The sequence below is a fragment of the Folsomia candida genome, unplaced genomic scaffold (genome assembly GCF_002217175.1).
Source record: "Folsomia candida strain VU population unplaced genomic scaffold, ASM221717v1 Fcan01_Sc003, whole genome shotgun sequence".
NCBI lineage: Eukaryota > Metazoa > Arthropoda > Collembola > Entomobryomorpha > Isotomidae > Folsomia > Folsomia candida.
In genome coordinates, this window is record NW_019091195.1 from 5,402,411 (window position 1) to 5,419,098 (window position 16,688).

Here is a 16,688-nt window from a genome sequence, read left to right on the forward strand (position 1 = left end):
TTAATCTAGATTAATTAATCTTTAATCTTTAATCTGTGTCATAAAAATAGATTAATTTAATCTTAATAATTTAATTTAGTAGCGGAAGAATAATTTTAATCTTAATCTTAATCTCTGATTCGGGGATTTTTAATCTCAAATCTTAATTTTTAATCTCGAAACTCATTAATTTCCCAGCTCTGTTTGAAACACATTATAATCATACATGATTCATGCTTAACCCATATTTTTCAGTTTCACAAATGGTAAAACTTTTTATGTACATAAACAGAAGAGGATATAATATCCATATTTGTAATACCAGAAACGGTACTTGTAAAAAGATCATGCACCTATCGAAATGAAATGTAGAAATGTGGATGCAAGCAAGATACAGCCCCAGAAATTGAATGGGTATTATTCTATAATATCTAATTGACAAAAATAATAATTTTCTCTCCGGTTCTGAAAAAGAACGAAGGTTCGAAACGTTGACCACTTGGCTCTTCAATTTGCATACAATGTACAGTAAGTCTCATCCCATTCCTTATCATATTTTAGTATATAATATTTGTGTTATCAACATCACCGGTTGTACAATGAAAGCAAGAAAATTGTTAGAAAATTACTCGTGGATTATATACTTAATTGTCATTAGTTCATAGTCTTTTGAGATTACGCAAATTTATGAAATACTCAAACAGTTAGTACGCATAATATACATCAGTCAGATATTTTTGGAATTTCTTGAAACTACATAATTTGTTGACTATTTATTCATGCTAATCTGATAATATAAAAATGTCTTTGTCACATAATGCAAAAACAAAACGTGATATGATATACATGGATGTTTTATGCAAAAAGTCGCAAAAGTGCTGGAACTCGTGAAACTTGCAATGAGAAGCAATTCTGCAAGAGCAAAAGAGTGTGGGTTATTCAAAGCCTACTGAGCTCGTTTATAAACCCAAGGCTAAAGTTTGCAAACGTATTCGCAAAAAATAACATGTTAGAACCGGTGTTTGTGTTCGCTGAATCATATGAAAACAAGATAGGATTGGACTCAGGATTTTTGCATTACGTCATTTGTTGCCAATACAAAAACAGACTGTCGAGTTGCGACGATGCTCACTCGTCCTGTGCACTTGATTCACAAATGTTCTCTCATAAACATCGGAAAACTTAATAAAATTACAGAGTGTTTACAATAATAAATATTTAAGTATTTGGCAGTACCGAATCTAAGCATTTCACAGGCAAGCAAGAGAGGCAAATTGAGACTCTTGGAATTCATATATACTCATCAATAAGATGTCTCAAAGTTCTCATCCCGCTTGTTCGTAAAGGCGACTATATGTAAGTTTACAATCTATATTGTCTTTCATTCATTCACTATTTTCAGTATAAAAAACATGCCAGCATATTTCAGTCATTGTTATGAATTAAATTTTGACATTTAAACAACTCTTTGGGGTTTGACGACATATACAAATAAGCAAGTACTATGCCATATGTAGGTATTATTACTGTCACTGCAATCAATTCATAGGTGAGGTGTAAAAGATTGGAGTTTCATATGTCATATCATTTCCAAATAGAGATAAATCATTAATATCGATCAATATCATCATTATCCAAAGCACACAATTTGCTTTTGTATGCATCATATGTTTGTAAGAGAAACACATCAAAGGAAGTTATACATAGTTATAATGCAGTATATGATCAAGGCTTACACGCAACAGATCGTGTGACAAGCAAGGTCGTCTACAGAGTATAGAACTTATGTAGTACATATATAGTATTGCACAAAAAGTCATGAAAACTGTTACTAATGCAGTGGTTCTTGTATGTTATGATGCAAAATCTCACGGTATTATTTAAAACTCATCTAGATACAAGTCTCATCACAATGGTTCGAGTGGGGGCAAAACGACGCCTTGACTTCGACAAGGCTAACGATGCTCCCAAACCGAGTAAATCCCCTCTTGGCAAAAGAAAGCAATCGTCCAGCAATGTCGCGAAAAATTCTGACTCGAGTCGGTCCTCCAAAAGATCCAGGATCACTTATCAAACACCGGAATCAATCACTAAAGTGCTGAAAGCAATTTCAACAGCAAAGTCGAATCACCAAAAAACCAACACGAATAAATCACCAAAATCCGCACCTCCATCTGTCAAGTCAAGTATTGTCAAGCCAAATACCAATAAAAAATCCATGAAAAGAATTTCTCCCAAGAGTAAAACAGTTACAAAAGCAAAATCAAAACCTGCGTCAAAAATAATTAAAAAATCCATTAATTCGAAGGTGACAAAAGTATTAACCGTGAAAAGTAAAAGTAAAAGAGCTCCAACCTCCAAGGCACCGAACAAATCAAAATCCGACAAAGTCAAGAAAATATTAACAGCTAATAAAGTAAAAAGTAGTAAGAAGCTCAAAAATGAGACACCAACAAATAATGACCAACAACTTGTGGGTAGCAAGAAACGCAAATCCAAAAAAGAAGCACTTAATCCAAATACCAATGTTTCCGAATATAAAAATGATCCCACTTTCCAGTCCAACCTGGAAATCCCTTATATTTCCACTCTTGCCCACTCCCGATTGGTTTTTCGGGCTGTCATGATGAATGACTGTAAATTGCTAAAAACACTCGTAACCACCGATGCATCGCAAATATATTCATTATGCCTGCCTCGTTTTCCCGTCGGCGATGATTCGAATGCACTGGACATTGCAATTAAACTGCAAAACAAGAACGTGATTAAGATGCTGCTAGAACTCGACCCTTCGGTGGAGAAGAAATTTGGTCCCAGTCCAGATCTCCTCATCCACACCGAGTCAACGGGACATGGGTCAAGAATGATGTTTGGACATGGCCTCAGAGCTGTCACCGTTGGTCGTGGTGGCAAAGAAGGTCACGCCGCGCTACTCAAGGACGACAGCACTTACAACATTCAGACTAAAATTCCAAACAAGAGCGACTTTGCAGGACACGTTGTTCGAGGAATTGAAGAAGGTTTGCCGTATTCCATGGTGGAATTTTTACTCTCAATTAATAAAGATAAGGGGTCTTCAATCATGAATGAGCTCCTCAACAAAATTGATACCATTGTAAGACATGGGAATATTGAGGTCGCTGGTAAACTTGCAGCCAATGCTCTGAAACATGGTGGTTTTGGCTTTAATTTCCTTCATGTCGAATCATTGACCCACAGTACCGAGCCGTTTTCAGATTTCAAACCGGTATCGGTCGTCAAGAAGAGTATGTTCGGTTCCAGATTTACTCCGATTCATTGTGCCGCAATTAACCCAAATCCTGAATATTTGAAAACACTTCTGCATTCCAAGCCAGAGTATGGCATAGTCGATCGACAAAACTGGACGCCAGTACATTATGCTGCAGTCTGTGTCGGAGATGGACCATTGAAGCTCTTGCTCGCCAGTGGTGTGTCAACTATGGTGACTGAAAAGGATGGCAACACCCCCCTCCATCTGGCTGTGTCACGACGAAGACTTCACAACGTTAAAGCACTTTTGGCACATGAACTGCAAAGTGCGAGCAATATGGATGATTCGGCCACAACAAGCGGTGCAAGAGTCCAAGCAACTTCCTCCTTGGAGAAAGTCAACAGAAATGGAATGCGAGCTTTGCACATTGCTGCAAAAAGTGGCCATTTGGAAATTGTAAAAGCCCTTCTACAAGCCAATGCTGACCCAGAAAAACCCACTCCTGCACAGCATGACAAGATGACGGCGTTGATGCTGGCTTGCCTGTATGGACATCTTGATGTGGTAAAACTACTCGTGAATCATGGGGTGAAAGTCGCAGTAACGGACAGACGAGGCAGAACCTGTATATTTCATGCTGTTATCAATGGACATGCTCACATCTTATCTTATCTTCTTCGACTTGGTGTGAATCATCAAGTCCAAGATTCCAGCGGTAATTCTTTGGCACATTATGCTGCTGCCTATGGATGGTTCTTTGCCCTCAAATTGCTCCTTGAAGCTGGTTGTGATGTGGCGAAAGGCAACGACTGGAAGTTGACCCCTCTTGCTATTGCATTCATGAAAGGCCACGTCGGAATTGTGGAACTTCTAGTGAAGGAGCCCGGTGTCGAAGTCAACACGCCAGTCGATGGGGACAGTGGTAATTAATAAAGAATACTTGCATTCAAATGAGATTTGCTGGGTTAATTTTTACTGCAGTCACAAAAATAATTACTAATTTAGGAATGACACTGCTACTGAAGGCCTGTTCGTCTACCACAATGAAATCAAGTCTAATTCCTCGCCTAAAATTCTTGATTGAAGAACTTCGTGCCGACTGTACAACGCCAGATTTTAAAAATAATAATGCGGTAATTGCATATGCATACTTTCTCTATATTGACATTAATCTTATTTAGTAAAGTTGATTAATAATAATAATTAATAATAATTTTGGGTCAAATTATAGTTACATCACTTGGCTGGCCTCACATTACGCAAAGAATGGGAAGATTTTTCAATGGTAACCATTATACTATCAATGCATTTGCATACTAGGTTGCCTATAATACGTTCAATCTTCAAAAGAATGATAATGTCCTATTGTTTTATAGATGTTCAATAATTTGTCTCAAGCCGCGACGTTCCTAATTGACCGAGGATGTAACCTAAATGCTGTCAACCTCAAAAACGAGTCCCCCCTAATGATTGCTTGCGCCAACAGAAACTACTGGTTAGCGGAAAAATTCCTCGATTCGGGTGTCAAGTTGAACACTTTAGTTGACTCGGGAGATGAAGATACCATACTGCACAAGCTAGTTGGAAGCGTCAAGTCCCAATACGTTCAACATTTGTATGAAAAACTGGCAAAAGATGCAGATAACCTGAAAGCCTTAAAAACAATGGCACAAATGAAAAACAAGGAAGGTCTAACCCCTCTTTTCAAAATATTTACCGATAACAACACGACAACAGATGCAAATGAAGTGAAAAACATTTGTAATTTTGTCAGTTTTCTTGTAAAGAAATTGGATTCTGACGTAAATGCAGTACGCATGCAAAACAAGGTTCAAACCTCCATGCTCCACTCTGTCGTGTGCACCAGTTATGCCACACAAGTATTATCGATTCTCCAATTAAGGAAGCTAGATTTGGACCCACTCGATACTAATTTTCGAACCCCACTTGCCACCCTAATTGTTAACAAGAAGAATAGTTCATCAATTCAAGTGATAAGCTATTTGATCAATGCCGGGGCAAATATCAACTTTAAATCAAAATCGGACGATTCACTTAGTTTGCTCCTCCTACTGGCTATGCATCAACCCAGAATGTTCAGCTTAATTCCACAAATGTTGGAAAAGGGAGGTGATTTTCGAGAGGTTGATCCTGAAAAGGGAAACTCAACATTACACTTTGTGGCTCAAAATCCAAAAGAAACTGGGGCCTTGGAAGCTGTCGTTGCACTTATCAAATCCGGTTCAAACGTAAACTTGGCGAACAAAGATGGACGGACGCCGCTTCATTTGGTGGTTAATTCAAGAGGCAATGAAACGGATGTGGCTTACGACATTGAAGATGCGCTTCTCACAGCAGGAGCCGATTTGCGTCTTAGGGACATCCGACATCGAACATCTCTCCATTACGCCTTCGTGAAAGTTGGTAAACCGCTGGAGAAATCTAACTTGGACCCGATTGAGCTGGTCATGATTCTTCTAAACTCAATCAAAGGAACAAACAAGAGAGAATTTGTGAAAATATCCGACAAATTTGGAGCGACGCCTTTGCATTATGCTGCGATGAGGGGTGCCACAATTTGCTGTTCTTACTTTAGTTCAGAAATGAAGGACAATATGGACATCAAAGACTTGCGAGGAAATACTCCTTTCGGTCTGGCAGTCTGGTGCGGCCACGAAGGAAGTGCACTACACTTTCAACAACAGGGAGCAGATTTCTTACAAATACTTGATACAAATATTCAAATTATAAAGGAGCCTGGAATTATGGATAATGCGGATGATGATAAGAATAATTCAGAGTCGGATGATAATTCGAGCAATAATGACAGTGGCAGCGACAACTCGGACGATAACAGTGAGGAAAATATGTCCACTTCAAGAGAACGAAATTTCAAAGGAATTTCAATTGAACCACCCGAGGAAACACGGTGGATTTGGTCCCACAGAGCCAAACAAGATGATGAAATCCGAAGAATGAAAACGGAGGCCATGAAATATCCAATATTCCAAGAAGTTGTCAAAAGAGAGTGGCAAGGAATTCTTCATTTAATGATTGCTAAGCTTCAATCATCCGGTGCCAACATATCAATTCCGGTGTCGACTGCAATCAAAACCCAAAAATTACGTTTAGCATTGAAGCTCGTTCATCGTGTGAAAGATGTGAAAGAACTAGAGCAAAATCAAGAAACCTTATTGCACACTTTGGCAAAGCACTCCAAAGCTGGTGAACAGAGTGAGCTCCAAGTGCAGCTATTAAACTTATTAGTTGAAAAAGGCGTGGATCCGAAACAGGGCGACAGTCTCAACTGCAACGCCATTAGTTATGCAGCAATGAATCAAAATCATGCACAAGTGGCAGCATTGGAAAAGGTTGGTATCACAGCACAAAGTATTCCTTACTTGCCTCGTGACCACTTGGGTCGAACCCCATTTTCCGCTCTGTTTTGGAAATTTAACGAGTTTCTTAACATTCCTCATGAATTGACCCTCTGGGCAGCCTCCCTTTTGGCTAATGGGGCTGTTTCAGCCAATGCTTTGACCCAGTATCCATTTGTTTTATCGCCGTATCCTGGAGTGAGATGCCTGGTAAAATATCATCATCCTGATCAAGATTCTAAATCATTTCCACTCTATTCCCCGTTAATAGTTGCCGTCATTCATGGGCGATACAACGTAGTAAGCTGGCTTTGGCGATTAAAGTCGAGCGTCAGTTTTAATTTCGGTGATGATCAAGGTCGTACAGCAATGATGCATGCAATTCGATTAAATGATTTGAAAATGGTAAAACTTCTCCTCAACCCACATTCGTACAATTCAGAGTTGGATATTGACCCATGGAACACCAACTATTCAAATTGGGTCAGGGGAAAGTCTTCAGAATTGAACCTTGATGTTCAAGATAAACGTGGTTGGACTGCCGTGGATTATTTGGTATGCCCATCTGTAGGAGACAGCCCACAAGAAAGTTATTATTATGCTAATGTGGAGCAAGTCTTGCTAATTTTACACAAAGCTGGTGCTACTTTCACAAAAAAATCTGGAGATGGAAAATCGCCACTAGAAAGAGCTGCTGAGCTCAAAAAGACCCACGTCGTCAATGCCATGTACAAAATATTGAAAACTCCTCAAGCACAACAACTCTCGTGTCCAGAAGATTACGGCACGGTCGTCACAATTCAAACGAACTGCAGTTTTGATCCACCAATCAAAGATTTTATGAACAAGGCTAAGCAGATATCATTGGACAAAGAGGCTAAAATGCCACAGAAAGAATTGAAAGTGCTACCAGATCCACTGTTGGAGATGGAGGAAGATAACTCGGAGGTAGTTCTTGACCCCGTTCAAGACACTCTGTTCGACTGCGTTCTCACGAATGTGGATTTATCCTACGGAATGTACGGTCTATACAACTTTTATAAGATGCAGGTCGTTAAACAACCCCGTGGGAAGCAGTTGGTTGTCTTGTTCACACAATGGGGACGAGTCGGAACGGAAGGTCAATACCAAAAAACACCATTTCCATCGGAAGAAGAAGCAATCAAGGAGTTTAAGAAAATTTTCAAAGCGAAAAGTGGCAACAATTGGGACGACGGTAAAAATAATTTTAAGCCTATTCCGAAACGCTACCGTCTCGTCCACAAGGACATAAAAGCGAAAAGACCAGCCGAGCTCACAGTCGATTTTGAAAAATTGGAAGAGAGTGAAAAATCAAATCCCTCAAAGTTGAACGCTGAAGTGTACAAAATTATTAGAAGCTTTACAATGGTTCACAAAATGGAAATGAGCTCCAACCATTACCAAAGTTATCGAAATGTTCAAACCTCGCTGGAAGTATCAAAATCCCTTCCCATTATTTCAACCGAAGCATTACACAAGGCAAATGAAGTACTTAATCGTATTAAGGTGATCTTGGCAGAAAAACAGCAAATGCAGTATAACCACTCTACTGAAAACTATACAGAAGAGCAGCGTCTCAAAATTTTTGAACAATTGATCGCAGCTAGTGAAGAATTTTATGCCTTGGTTCCAGTTTACGGATTTGCTTCCGAAGCTTTGCAACCAATCTTCGAATTGTCAAATCTACACGAACGCCAGGAAGAAATATACAGCTTGATTCACCTCGGTTTTGCCAAGGAACTAATTTTAGCAGCAGAATATAGTTCCCCGACCACAAATCCAATAGAGTACATTTACCAATGTTTAGGAACAAAATTGGCACCACTGGACATGGCCCAGAAATCAGAACATTTTGAAGCACAATTAATCCTTCAGTATATTCACAATACATCCCCCAAAACTAAAGTTGAAGGGATTTATCGAATCCAAGGAGCAGAGAAGCATGAGATCACTGTTAGAAATCGATGGCTCTTGTGGCATGGAACTAAAAAGGTATGTTTTATAGTTCTTAATTCGAAATCCTACATTTAAAAAATACGTTTATTATACGTTATAATTGATATCTTGTCCAATCGGTAATTTTTTTTAGGAAAACATACTTTCGATTTTACACTCTGGTCTTCAAATTGCACCACTGGGTGTGGATCGCATGGGAGAATTATTTGGCAAAGTAGGATATTAATAACTGAATATTACTTGATAAAATATTGGTAGTATATAAATCTCTAACAAATTTCAATTGATATATTTTGCAACAGGGAATATATTTTGCCGATACATTTGCAAAGAGTGAGGGCTACACTAGTAGCTACGACCACCATCAACAAAAATCATCAAAGTTCATCTTTCTCTGTGAAGTTGCGTTGGGTAAGATAAAAGACGTCAGGATAAACAGCACCGATGTCAGCAATCATATTCCAGGGACAGAAAGGTCACTACAGAAGGGTTTCGACAGTTCAAAAACTGCAGATTCAAGATTCATACCTGATCCTGGTGCTACAGTTTTCTGGAATGGTACGTGCATGGAAACTTTGTTTTGCATCAATTCTAATTCATCAAGTGCTACATGTATTACATTATGTGTATTTGTATTTTTAAGGAAAATCCATTCCTTTGGGATCCTCGGTTGAACAAGTATTTCCTAAAAATCAGTATTATGGATTAAACTACAATGAATATATCATTTTCAATCCTAAGCAAGTTAAACTGCGGTACTTGGTTCAATTCACCAATTGAGAATAAGTTTTGCAGAGGAATTACACAAACTTTATTTTAATCTAACTACATTAACCTTATTCAACGATTAATCTATCAGGTTGTAGTCTTCTTGCCGTAATCTGTTGAACATTAATAAAATACATGTAGTCCATTCCATGACCCATGCATTCATTCATTCATTTCTAAGCATTCATTCACTAAAAACATGAGGGAAAACTGAGATATATAAGATTTGCTCTGGAACTTGTATCCAGGAAAGCTATCAGCGCGTAGTAAATGGGACACACTATTCTGTAGTTTTCTTAAATCAAAGTTTCTGGCGTATAGCTTCAGCAAATTGTGGAATATAAACTGGCTTAATTGAAGGGGTAATGAAAGATTAGTATGTAAAATCAGGCATCATCCACCCACTGACAATGGGAAATTGCCGTAATACTGCTCATAAAGGGAAATTATCGTTTTCCTAACGGTTGGCAAAGGTCAGTAAATCAAAATAATTACGGAAGCATTCAATAAAGACAGAGTTAAAAAATATTCAAATTTTCTATCAGGACGACGCGTACGAATGCATCTTGCGACATATTATTTTGTTTGACTTGTGTATGCAACTACTGGATAATTCACACTATGCACTTTTATAAAGTCAAAATGAATTTCATACTTTTATATCACGTTGTCTTCCTCTACGCGTTGATTGTTAACGCTGAACAAGTCGTCCGTCAGTTGGGTGAGCCCATGGATGAAGAGTCCAAATTAATTGACACGAAAAATAGCAGCGTGTGGGGACCTGGCTTGCGACCTCATATCATTGTGCTTCCAGCAAGATACTTTTTTGTCAAACTTGTTCCATTTGGGAAAATTAAGTAAGAAACAGGGACTCAAATGCTATAATTCAGGCGAATTTATTACCACTCACGATTAATGCAAATTGCATTATGCAATCCTTTGAATATGTATAGCATGACAATGACTGAAAATATTCGAGAAGCCTTAAAAGTTCGGATTGACTGTAGCGGCGACAGAAATATTTGGACACAATTGCTCGACAGGAAGGATGGCAGTTTTATTGTACGGTACAAAATGTATCAGTCATGTCTCAAAGGGTTTCGAATCATCATTACCTTTCACAAGCTACATGTTGGGAAATCCCCATATAACATCAATGGTAAAAATCGTATTCCGACTATTGTAAATATTTACTATATGTAATTCTATTTTATAATCGATTACATTTTCTTTGTAGTACCGATTCACCCTGATCACTGCAATTGTCCTCGATATTCGCTACCCATTTGGCTCAAAAAGGCAAAATGTCCAAATGAAAATGCCCAAATTGAGAGTGATTTATCGCCATTCCAAGATGTGGATTTTAATAACGTTCTCAAAACAGCGGTTGAAAAATTTTATAACCTAAAAGCTCATAGTTTTTGCCACTACGTGGTAAAAGAGAATTTGGTATATTATGCACACGTTATATATTTAAAAAGTTGGTGTAAACGACTAAAACCTATATGCATATTCTTGTTACACAGATATACCGAAAATGTTACGGTGAACACGTCGGTTAGTAAGATTACTTCACGACAAACTAAATGAGAGGTCAACTGGAGGACTGGATTAACCAAATCTCAATTATTTACAGGGTTTCACATGTTTTCGGACAGCATTCTACTTTCACTCACGAGAAAGTTACATTTACCAGATTTTGAGTTCATAATGAATTTGGGGGACTGGCCGCTAGTGGACAGAGCCCGGATTAAACCACCCATCCCAATTTTCTCGTGGTGCAAATCGAATGTAACTTTGGACATAATTTTACCCACGTATGAATTATTGATGATTAACTCCAAGTTGTTTTGACCGATGGAAAATGAGTTGATATATGAATTGACAGGTATGAATTGACGGAAGCATCTCTGGAGGCAATGGGGAGGTATTTCAATAATTAAAGCGGACGTAATAATGTATGCACAAGAATATAATGTAATGAAATAATCGAATACAATATTATTTAAGAGTGTCTCTGGACATGATGTCGGTGCAGTCAAACTCGGAGAAACAGTGGGAAGACAAAATTCCGAAACTATTTTGGAAAGGGAGGGACTCGAGGAAGGAGCGACTTGATCTCATTTCCATTGGTCGAAAGCATCCGAACCTCATCAACGCCTCCCTCACCAACTTCTTCTTTTTTCGAGACCAAGAAAAGATTTACGGTCCCAAAGAGCCACACGTTTCGTTCTTCCGTTTCTTTGATGTGAGTGAGTCCAGGCCAGAATTTAAAAGAAAGAGCCAGAAAATAATAATAATTGAAAATAACTTTTCTTGTCTGCCTTTTCAGTACAAATATCAGCTCAACATTGACGGAACTGTTTCAGCCTATCGTTTCCCATTTTTGCTAGCAGGAGATTCCGTCGTACTTAAAACCGACTCACCGTACATTGAGCATTTTTACAACGATCTCAAACCGTGGACACATTACATACCAGTTCAGGCTGATTTGAAGGACTTGGTGAAGAAGATCAAGTGGGCAACGGGGAAGGATGACGAAGTTCGAAAAATTGGGAAAGCAGGAAGTGAATATGCTCGAGAAAACTTGATGCCACTCAACATTTTCTGCTACCACGGGCTTCTCTTTGAGGTTAGTGACAGACAATTTGGAGAAGGACTGAAACTTTTAGATTAACCATAGACCAATTGAATGATATTTTGTAAATGAAAATTATTTTTACAGCATTGGTCGAAACGGCTAAAGAATCCGGTGGAGGTAAAGGATGGAATGGAACAAGTTGTGGAAAAAGAAAGCCCAAACAAAGGACACTGCCATTGTTCTCCAAAAAAGAGGAATTATGAGAGTGATGATGGTACAGATGACAAGGATGAGCTCTGATCTAATCAAATAGAATCTTTATGCATGGAAAAATCTCAATCAGTCAGTCTTGCAGTCTCATGAAAAAAATTAGCTAGTCCACCACGATGAACATGTTTAACAAATTGACTAAAAGCCACTAATCTTAAAACTAGTAAGTCTCTGAAACCTGTTAAAGTGCAATAATAATTATACTCACGTTGAACAATAATACTTACATACAACTCTGCCTACTCTGTTTGTATAATAAAATAGTTATAGTTATCTCATCTCTGCATGGTAATAAATGATACGAGATGTTTTTCTCAACAACGCTGGCTGGGAATATGAGACACTTGAGACCGACGTCCGCATCATCCTATTTCCTCCAAACGCATCTTCCAGCACAAATGAGTTGGCAATTGACATTGACATTAAAATAACCCACATTTTACTACAATGTATATCAACATTGTGCAGCGTATGCAAATCCATATGCCAGCACGATAAATATTGGTGATGAAAGGGTTGCCGTTTGAGATTGGCGGATGAGCAGCATCACCACTGTCGTGAAACCTAAGTTACACAAACCGTGGTGAATGTAGATGAGTTGGAGCTGTGTTGGATGACGTGGGCCTGTTTTCGGCCACATATTACCGGTACCACCACCACCGTCGACTATCCTCATTCGAACTTTTCACCACGCACCAGTCGTCGTATTGTGTCACGACAATTGACCAGTTAACTTTTAAGTGTCATCCAGTAGTAGTTGGAGTGTAGTGGTTGGAAGAAGTCGACTTGGGTCTCTGAGCAGCCTGTCTTGCATTGTCTGCGCTATTATTACATGGATTGTTGAACTAAATCCAAAATTAGATCACGTTTCTAACGGGACTCATCTTTCGCCTTGAAGAGACGGAAGAAAAGATTGTTCGGTCGCCAACAAGCATTTTTTTCAAATTGGGTTGGCTTATTTTACTTACTGTTGGACAGAAAGGAAAGGTTCCATTCTGCGAAGGACGAAGAAAGGGATAAGTAGCACATACACACGGTCACAATATGGGGAGTAAGTTGAAACAACAATCATAATTAATTATTTACTAAATAGTTGATAGTGGGAAAATCTGGCAAATAAATATATTTCTTGGTGTCTAACGTAAAACTTTGTTGTTTCTGTTTCAGTTAAATTTTTGGAAGTTATCAAACCCTTCTGTAGTATACTACCAGAAATAGCGAAACCTGAGAGAAAGGTGGGCATGATAAGTTAATAATACTGTGTAATTATATGAAATAAATATTGCGTGGGAGTTGGTTCATGCTGAATTTTCACCATGATTTAATAGATTCAATTTCGGGAGAAAGTTCTCTGGACTGCCATTACCCTCTTCATTTTCTTAGTATGCTGTCAGGTAGGAAGAATTACATGGCTTATGTTTCAGTATGTTTTTTACTCTGTCTGGGTGGTTCTGATATAATCAATGTCCTACTTCCAGATTCCCTTGTTCGGGATTATGAGCTCCGATTCCGCGGATCCGTTCTATTGGATTCGTGTTATCCTTGGTGAGAATGTACATTTATAACAGACAGTACAATTTATAAACAGTCGGCTCACAATAATATTTTACCTGTGAAGAATTAAACACTATATTTGACTACCATTACAATTTTTTATTTATTTTATTATCCGTAGCTTCCAACAGAGGAACGTTAATGGAATTAGGTATCTCGCCCATCGTTACGTCTGGACTGATTATGCAATTGCTGGCTGGTGCAAAAATTATTGAAGTCGGTGACACACCAAAAGATCGAGCTTTATTTAATGGAGCACAAAAACGTAATACATTAATTCACACAAATCCTCGTTGTTAGTAAAAATACTGGTTGATAATTAATATGTGGATTCGAAACATTCTATTTTTCAGTGTTTGGAATGGTGATCACGGTTGGACAAGCTATTGTTTACGTATTAACGGGCCTGTATGGTGACCCTGCCGATATTGGGGCTGGAGTATGCTTGCTCATTATCATCCAATTGTTTGTTGCCGGTCTCATCGTCCTGCTACTTGATGAACTTCTCCAAAAAGGATATGGTCTAGGGTCTGGAATTTCACTCTTCATCGCTACCAATGTCTGCGAAACAATCGTGTGGAAAGCTTTCAGTCCGGCCACCGTAAACACTGGTCGTGGAACTGAATTCGAGGGAGCTGTAATTGCTCTTTTCCATCTTTTGGCAACCCGTCAAGACAAGGTTTGTGAACACTTGCAATAATTATTTCAATTATCCAAGCAATTGTTAAGTTCAAGTTTTTTGATGATCATGTAGGTTCGAGGGCTTCGTGAGGCTTTCTACAGACAAAACCTTCCAAACTTGATGAACTTGATGGCAACCGTACTTATCTTTGCAGTGGTCATATATTTCCAAGTATAGAATTTATTCACCATATGCTCACATATAATTGTCAAATTTGTAAAATTATACAATGGTATATTTTTTTAGGGATTCCGTGTCGATCTGCCAATCAAATCTGCAAGATATCGTGGACAATACAGCAGCTACCCCATCAAATTGTTCTATACCTCAAACATCCCAATTATTTTGCAGTCTGCTTTGGTCTCCAATTTATACGTCATTTCTCAGATGCTCGCAGTTAAATTTCACGTACGTAGTTGACTACCTTATTCGTTCATAATGCCTTTTGCTTCTTTGTCTCCATTATTTTCACGAGTCTTTTAATTGATCCATAGGGAAATTTCTTGGTCAATTTGCTCGGAGTGTGGGGGGATATGGCAGGAGGCGGTCCTGCAAGGTCTTATCCAATTGGAGGATTATGTTACTATCTCAGTCCACCGGAAACACTTAGTCACATTGTTGAAGATCCGGTCCATGCGGTCCTTTACATTATTTTCATGCTGGGATCATGTGCCTTCTTTTCCAAAACGTGGATTGATGTGTCCGGGTCCTCTGCCAAGGATGTAGCCAAGCAATTGAAAGAACAACAAATGATTATGAGAGGACATCGTGACAAATCCATGATTCACGAGTTAAACAGGTATGCATTATTCCTATAGTAAGTAAAAACTTAAATATTACAACGCTGCCAAATTAAGGGAGCTATAAGTAGTATGGAGCATCTATTATAGAGGAGGAAAATGGTAACGTTATTTTCTAAACGTTGCTTTACTCAACCTAAGACGAAAAGGGTTGAAGTGGACTGGTTGAGTTATTATTATTTAGCTACGAGTAAAATACCAGTGAGATCATCGTACTTACACTTTAGTACAGAGTAGAAAGTGTCTCAATTTTCTCATTTGCCGTTGTGGGTTCGATCCCTTCTAGGGTTGTTTTCATAATATTCTCCATCAACAAGCGGTCTGGCTTTGATGCCGTCATCGTTTGTTTGACTTTGTCAACAGGAGATATATCAAATGGTGATATTTCCACCTGCTTTCATAATTTATATGAGTAGCAGTCTAAGAGTGTCACACACTATTTTTTAGAATCATGTTTTTCAATAACAAGCATGACGGCACTTATGATATGTTTTTTTAAATTCTGAATGTAGATACATCCCTACTGCTGCAGCATTTGGAGGATTGTGTATTGGGGCCCTGTCCGTTTTGGGTAAAAATTTAATTTATTTTCAATTCATAGAAAAACTGCTATAAACGTATCATTAAAATTCAAATCATGAAAATGGGTAACATTAAGAGTAAGAGCTTGTCCAAGAACATTTACATGTGCAAAGATTCCAACTACATTATATCCTATACTATGACATTCTGATGACAATTTTATCTGTGCTCAAATCCGAAAATTACACGAAATTTTTTCCCCCCGACTAATCTTCGCTTTTCCATTTTTTCAGCTGATTTCTTGGGTGCTATTGGATCCGGCACAGGTATTCTCCTCGCCGTCACAATTATCTATCAATACTTTGAAATTTTTGTGAAGGAACAAAGTGAAATGGGTGGAATGAGCACTCTACTTTTCTAAAAAAAAGAAAGAAATTACTAATATTTCTAGATATTGTAAACTACGAGTAGGTAGATATATATGTACTCAGCAAAACAAGTTGTTTTCTAATTTTTGAATGAAAATTAGTCTGTGAGTGTATACTGTACCCTTGAATTGAATGCATGCGTGTGTAAGTTACAAAACTTAAAAAAATATGTCCTTTGCAATATTATTGTCCTAATAATGTGTTTGCAAATATTATAAATTGAAACCACTCGACTGTCGTAAATTATAGTTTCATATATAATTACTATGTGATGTTAATTAACGTTTATTATAATAAAAAGTTTGTTGTTTTCTGATACATGGAAGTTGAAGTTGAAAATTTTTTTATTGAAACTGTATGAAAACACCGATCGAGAGAAAAATGAGAAAAAAATTAATTCTGCATTGCATTGACCCACGCAGAAGAGGATATTGAACTCCATGGAACCCAGACAGACAGCCACCCTCCCTCCGCCCGAAACAGTCGTTTTTAAGTGTAAATAGTTTTTGTCGTCCAAA

General features: G+C 38.1%; 3 protein-coding genes across 3 annotated transcripts; all 3 read left to right on the forward strand.

The window, feature by feature from the left end:
- Positions 1–956: 956 nt before the first annotated feature.
- LOC110847890 (poly [ADP-ribose] polymerase tankyrase) lies at positions 957–9,486 on the forward strand. The gene is made up of 8 exons (XM_022094925.2): positions 957–1,335; positions 1,875–4,133; positions 4,217–4,344; positions 4,443–4,496; positions 4,588–8,601; positions 8,699–8,779; positions 8,868–9,123; positions 9,209–9,486. Exons 2-8 carry the CDS (start codon positions 1,892–1,894, stop codon positions 9,343–9,345), a joined length of 6,912 nt encoding a protein of 2,303 aa, XP_021950617.1. The 5' UTR covers positions 957–1,335; positions 1,875–1,891; the 3' UTR covers positions 9,346–9,486.
- Positions 9,487–9,598: 112 nt separating this feature from the next.
- LOC110847892 (protein O-glucosyltransferase 2) lies at positions 9,599–12,504 on the forward strand. The gene is made up of 10 exons (XM_022094926.2): positions 9,599–9,806; positions 9,879–10,190; positions 10,287–10,492; positions 10,571–10,782; positions 10,860–10,890; positions 10,970–11,150; positions 11,222–11,260; positions 11,344–11,581; positions 11,666–11,965; positions 12,059–12,504. The coding sequence occupies exons 2-10, from the start codon at positions 9,955–9,957 to the stop codon at positions 12,212–12,214; spliced, it is 1,599 nt and encodes a 532-aa protein (XP_021950618.1). The 5' UTR covers positions 9,599–9,806; positions 9,879–9,954; the 3' UTR covers positions 12,215–12,504.
- A 308-nt stretch (positions 12,505–12,812) lies between these two features.
- On the forward strand, positions 12,813–16,488 carry LOC110846340 (protein transport protein Sec61 subunit alpha). Its single transcript, XM_022093056.2, has 11 exons — positions 12,813–13,235; positions 13,352–13,419; positions 13,513–13,578; positions 13,663–13,729; positions 13,860–14,003; positions 14,092–14,417; positions 14,493–14,591; positions 14,667–14,828; positions 14,915–15,219; positions 15,733–15,791; positions 16,036–16,488. The coding sequence occupies exons 1-11, from the start codon at positions 13,229–13,231 to the stop codon at positions 16,161–16,163; spliced, it is 1,431 nt and encodes a 476-aa protein (XP_021948748.1). The 5' UTR covers positions 12,813–13,228; the 3' UTR covers positions 16,164–16,488.
- The last annotated feature ends 200 nt before the right edge of the window (positions 16,489–16,688 follow it).